This window comes from Phoxinus phoxinus (genome assembly GCF_949152265.1).
Source record: "Phoxinus phoxinus genome assembly, chromosome: 1".
Classification (NCBI taxonomy): domain Eukaryota; kingdom Metazoa; phylum Chordata; class Actinopteri; order Cypriniformes; family Leuciscidae; genus Phoxinus; species Phoxinus phoxinus.
Window position 1 is genome coordinate 43,124,054 of NC_136876.1, and position 5,276 is coordinate 43,129,329.

Genomic DNA, 5,276 nt, shown 5'->3' on the forward strand with positions numbered 1-5,276 from the left:
TCCATAGAGATCGCACTGTCAGAGAGTTTGGGAATACTCACACATAATTTATACACATAAAAACACGAAATCAGAGTTTTAAATAAAAAAAAATGTAAATTAAAAAAAGAACAATACATCACGGTTGTTTAAACCAATGAGCATTAAGCTGTGTCGTCAGCAAGTCGTTTCCCATCGTGTTTTTGATCAGCGCGGTCGGTCGAAAGCAACTGCGTGCAACTGCAGAATCCGACACGTGCGCCTTGCGATCGCGAGAGTGTTTTGACATACGTCAGCATGACATCAGAGTCAGGCGGACCGCACTCGGACACATTTCTAACCGGCATGCATCTCGCGCTGATCACCGATGATCGGTTCTGCGCAGAATTTGCTCATCTCAAACAAGTCTGATGGTAACGAGGATGCACAAATAATAATTGAGAAGCACCCTAGCTATCCTTCCTTTCACAGGGAAATGAAGGGTGCATTTGGCGTCGCTTTAGCCTTCGTCGCGCAGCAATGACGCAACCGGCCTTCGAATACGGCCTTTCGGAGGATGCAGAATTGAATTGGGACAGCCTTCATCGCGCCGCGGTGACGCAATCGGCCTTCGAACTCCGAAGTGTGCAGCCTTTGAATTGGGACATCCTTCGTCGCCCCGCTTTGACGTTTCATCGCGCCGCTGTGACGCAATCAGCCTTCAAATACGGCCAGTCGGCCTTCAAATACGGCCTTCAGAGATGCAGCCTTAACATTGGGACACAGCCTAAGGTCCAAAGACAACAACACTAAGCATTAAGACTAAGCGCCGATGAGCCACCTTCATCGTCCTTTAAAAAGCCATTTCTTTAAAATAAAATATCTCCCTTTGCTTTGACCTTTGTAACTTTGCAGATGTTGTTTATGCTCAAACAGCAACATTACACACTAACTAAAGTTAGAAAAGTGAAATCATAATCAATCACCCCTTTAATTAGAAGCACCACAATTTTAAATTTGTGTTTTCTGTTAGTTACATAGCGACTACTGAACAGACATGTATAACAATTTTTTAATTAAATGCAAAGCAATGAAAATATAATTAATAAAAGCTCTGTAAACACTTGCATTTTTTACAAGACTAAGTAGGCCTATGTCCAATTGAGTAATGAAAAGTTCTACACTTGCAGTCTTTATGCCAACTTGAACACTTGGGCCAAATAGAGGAAATATGTCATGCAAGTAGACAAGTGGTCAAGTGCAAAGACAGCAGTTTAAGTATTTGGACAGTCACAAGGCATTAGACATAATACTAATTACGGTTATTATTATTAAGACATCTGGCGTGAACGCAGCGCTCCGCTCCTTCAAACCTAATCAAACACACCTGAACAAGCTAATCAGGGTCTTCAAGATTAGGCTAAAGCTACAGGCAGGTGAGATTCATCAGGGTTGGAGTTACCCAGACCTCCTTGGATCTTTAAAAACGCGTTTTCAGAATACTTTTATACAGCGATTTATGTTGCGGGATTCAGCACATGTTTGCGTTGTAGTTTTGTGTGCAGTTTCCGTCTTTCCTGACTAGTTCAGCGCGTTTTCCAGCAGAGCTCATTGTGAGATCACAGGTCGAGAGGATGACAGCTCGAGTGTTCTGCTCGTTGAGTGTTGTTTTATTGTGCCTGTTTGTATGTTTGTGCACAACATACACTGGAGTTGCAGGTGAGAAGATCTTTTAGCTTACAGTCTGAAGAAATGCATAAATAAGTGCCTTACACAAAAGAACTTCTTTTGAACATGGCTACAGTCCGTTTAGTTGCAATGGTAAATTTATGAAACACATTAACTGTCCATGTCTTTGATCTACATTGTGCTTCTATTACACACCTCGCCAGTTGTGCGGTAGAATAGAATGATGCATATAGCGTATTTATATAGCGCTTTCATATATTACTGTACACTCAAAGCGCTTTACAATCATATCAGGGATTCTCTCCTCAACCACCACCAGCATCCACTTGGGAGGTTGTAACTGCACTCGTTGTATTTAAAACTGATTGACAGTTTAGTGATAAATGGAATTTATTCTTGATAAATGCATATTTTCAAGTTTGACACCTATATTTCAAAACCTCTGACTTATGAATACTGAAACCATTACAACACTCCCTGGTCCTTTTTAACGATCCTCTTGAATCCTCTTCTGTAGACTCTGGTCAGTGTCCGGTAAAGCTGACGGTCGTGCCGTCCCGTCGAGGATGTACTTCTGATAGCGACTGCTCTGGAGGACATAAATGCTGTCAATTTCCCTGTGGACGCGCGTGTGTGCCTCCTGTTTTTAGTGAGTTTCAATTAATGATGGATGCTAGAGGTCTCCCAAAAGAAACATTGAAAGTTTTCACTCAGACGTTCCTAGTAAACTTCACAAATATTTGCAAAGAAACTGCAAGTAACTCATTAAACTAAACATGAAACTTTGAAGTAGAAAGATGGAACTACATACATATATATATATATATATATATTTCAAACAGTAAATGAGACCTTCAGCATTCAGTGTTTTCTGTCATGTCTTCATAACAGCAAAGCCTGGAGAGTGTCAGAGCACCAAAACTGGAGGAGGAAATTGTGCCAAGTTGTGTTACTATGACAGTGACTGTCCGAACAATGACTACGTTTACATGCAGCCAATAACCCGTTCAAAACCAGAATATTAGCAATAACCTGGTCGCGCACGGCCATGTAAACGCCGGCAAAAACCTGGATATGCTCATATTATACCTGGGGTACCCCTTTTCTAACCCGAATATTTGGTCTTGTAAACGCATTTCGGCATATCCCCATCAAAATGTGTGTTCTGTGCATGTTCTATTCGCAAGGAATCTTGGTCTTTTGAGTAGAGACGGCGCATAAAAAAACCCCGCGTGCAGTATAGCGGAAGTAAACAAGTCGAGGTTAACATGGCGAGACGCAGCACAGCAGCACACTTTTGGAGCGAGGAGGAGACCAATTTCTTTATTAGTGTGGTGAAAACCAAGAATAAAATGTCTTTTATTGGATCAGTACCAGCGCAAACAAAGACTATCGCTATCTGCCCCAAACTATTCATTATCCGCCTGCTGCTGCTGCTGTTGTTGTTGTTGTCTTTGGATACAGGAAGAAGATTCAGAAATGACGCATATTGCGTCTTAATGTTGTCCGTACGTCCAGACGCTAACCGTGCGTCGCCGTTTACATCGGGATATTGGCGACTGATTACACATTCCATGTATACAGGAGTAACTCTCTCTGCTCACGCATGTAAACGGGTTATCCTGAATGTTTCAGAAACCCGAATAGTGACCTTAACCCGACCATAACCCGAATTTTAACAGCTTGTAAACGTAGTCAATGAGAAATGTTGCAGCAATGGATGTGGACATCAGTGTATGGCTCCATATACAGGTAGTTGTATTGTGTTTGGGCCAGCTTCTCAGTGTCTATTATAATTATATTGTCATATCCTACTCCATGACAAAAATACCTGAAATTTAGCACATCTAGCAGTTTCACAGAATAGTTTTACAAAATTAATAAAGATGAATATTTAAAATGCAATTCACTCTGTAACCCTTACTATTCATGATTTGAGTTTTGTGCTGAATCCCATTGAAAGGACTGATTTAAGATGACTATCTGTATCTCTCCAGTGAAGCCTGTGGCCGAACCGCCAAAGCCTCCTGTGAAGCCTGTGGCCGAACCGCCAAAGCCTGCAGTTAAGCCTCCTGTGGCCGAGCCGCTAAAGCCTGCAGTTAAGCCTCCTGTGGCCGAACCGCCAAAGCCTGCAGTTAAGCCTCCTGTGGCGGAACCGCCTAAGCCTGCAGTTAAGCCTCCTTTGAAGCCTGTGACCGAACCGCCTAAGCCTGCAGTTAAGCCTCCTTTGAAGCCTGTGACCGAACCGCCTAAGCCTGCAGTTAAGCCTCCAGTGAAGCCTGTGGCCGAACCGCCAAAGCCTGCAGTTAAGCCTCCTGTGAAGCCTGTGGCCGAACCGCCAAAGCCTGCAGCTGAACTGCCAAAGCCTGCAGCTGAACTGCCAAAGCCTGCAGCTGAACTGCCAAAGCCTGCAGCTGAACTGCCAAAGCCTGCAGCTGAACTGCCAAAGCCTGCAGCTGAACTGCCAAAGCCTGCAGCTGAACTGCCAAAGCCTGCAGCTGAACTGCCAAAGCCTGCAGCTGAACTGCCAAAGCCTGCAGCTGAACTGCCAAAGCAGCCTGAGTGGGCCGGACACCACGATCACGATGGCCACGACGATCACGATGGCCACGACGATCACGATGGCCACGACGATCACGATGGCCGCGATCCCCACGACGGTCACTATTGTCAAGCTGGCCACGATGCTCACGCCGGCCACGATGGCCCAAAACGGTCTGGGTCGCCAAAACGGTCTGGGTCGCCAAAACGGTCTGGGTCGCCAAAACGGTCTCGGTCGCCAAAACGGTCTCGGTCGCCAAAACGGTCAGATCGCCGTGACGGTCACGATCACCAAGATGGCCAATGTAAATCGTGTCATTGATTTGGCCGAACTCATGCGGGAATTCTCTTACAGATCAATGCAGTGCTTTATTCGAATGGAATGTTCCCTGTTTATTACTAAATAAATCTTATGTTTAATTAAATGTTTTTGCTTGATTGGGGTTTTTGGTACAAAAATACTTCTCCATTTTTCCTATAGTTCATACAACACCAAACGTGTAACGTTAGCCTGAAAGCTGCAAGTAACATTACTAACAATAGCCATGTTTTTAAAAAAAAATTATTGTAATAATAATATAGTTTACTTGCAGGTGAATGAGACATGACGTAGTTTGGTTGATGCCCATGATGTGCTGAAGTACTTGGCTTTTCTGTGACCTGCAGCTGACTCCAAATGTGGATGCCCATGGCGATGAACTAAGAAAGAAAAACTTGTGGCTTTTAACTCAGGTTTCATTAGCTATTTGAGTAAATGAAACCATAATACTTACTTTTAAATGCGAATTTGCTGTCCACCACCGAACTCTCGGCCGTCATTTTAAAAAAATAAATAAAAATGCTGTCCTCACTGGCACGCGATGACTTATGGGGTAGAATCAGGCTGCAACTTTTAGGAGTGTGTTGTGGCAAAAATTCATCAAACAAACATCACTGCGTAAGGGAGACTCAGAGTCAAATTATAAAATTAAAAGTATTTATTCTTGCAAGAAGGAGCAGTCTAATACACAGCTGTTACCCTGTGCAGAAGAGTGACACACCCCCAGACAGACTGAACCAGCTTTTATCTAAGATTCAAGGTCTTCTTC

General features: G+C 43.6%; 1 protein-coding gene across 2 annotated transcripts; it reads left to right on the forward strand.

The window, feature by feature from the left end:
- The first annotated feature begins 1,303 nt into the window (after window positions 1–1,303).
- LOC307003468 (uncharacterized protein) lies at window positions 1,304–5,005 on the forward strand. 2 transcript variants are annotated; one of them, XM_079621888.1, is made up of 4 exons: window positions 1,304–1,394; window positions 1,512–1,677; window positions 2,165–2,296; window positions 3,645–4,610. In XM_079621888.1, the coding sequence occupies exons 2-4, from the start codon at window positions 1,593–1,595 to the stop codon at window positions 4,508–4,510; spliced, it is 1,083 nt and encodes a 360-aa protein (XP_079478014.1). In that variant the 5' UTR covers window positions 1,304–1,394; window positions 1,512–1,592; the 3' UTR covers window positions 4,511–4,610. The 2 variants fall into 2 exon arrangements, with proteins under 2 accessions (XP_079478014.1, XP_079478013.1); XM_079621887.1 differs by lacking the exon at window positions 1,304–1,394 and having other exon boundaries at window positions 1,397–1,677; window positions 3,645–5,005.
- The last annotated feature ends 271 nt before the right edge of the window (window positions 5,006–5,276 follow it).

Coding starts and splice junctions, on each gene's coding strand:
- LOC307003468 (XM_079621888.1), top strand. CDS start 1,593: ATGACAGCTCGAGTGTTCTGCTCGTTGAGTGTTGTTTTATTGTGCCTG. Junction 1,678..2,164: donor AACATACACTGGAGTTGCAG/GTGAGAAGATCT, acceptor CCTCTTCTGTAG/ACTCTGGTCAGTGTCCGGTA. Junction 2,297..3,644: donor GTGTGTGCCTCCTGTTTTTA/GTGAGTTTCAAT, acceptor GTATCTCTCCAG/TGAAGCCTGTGGCCGAACCG.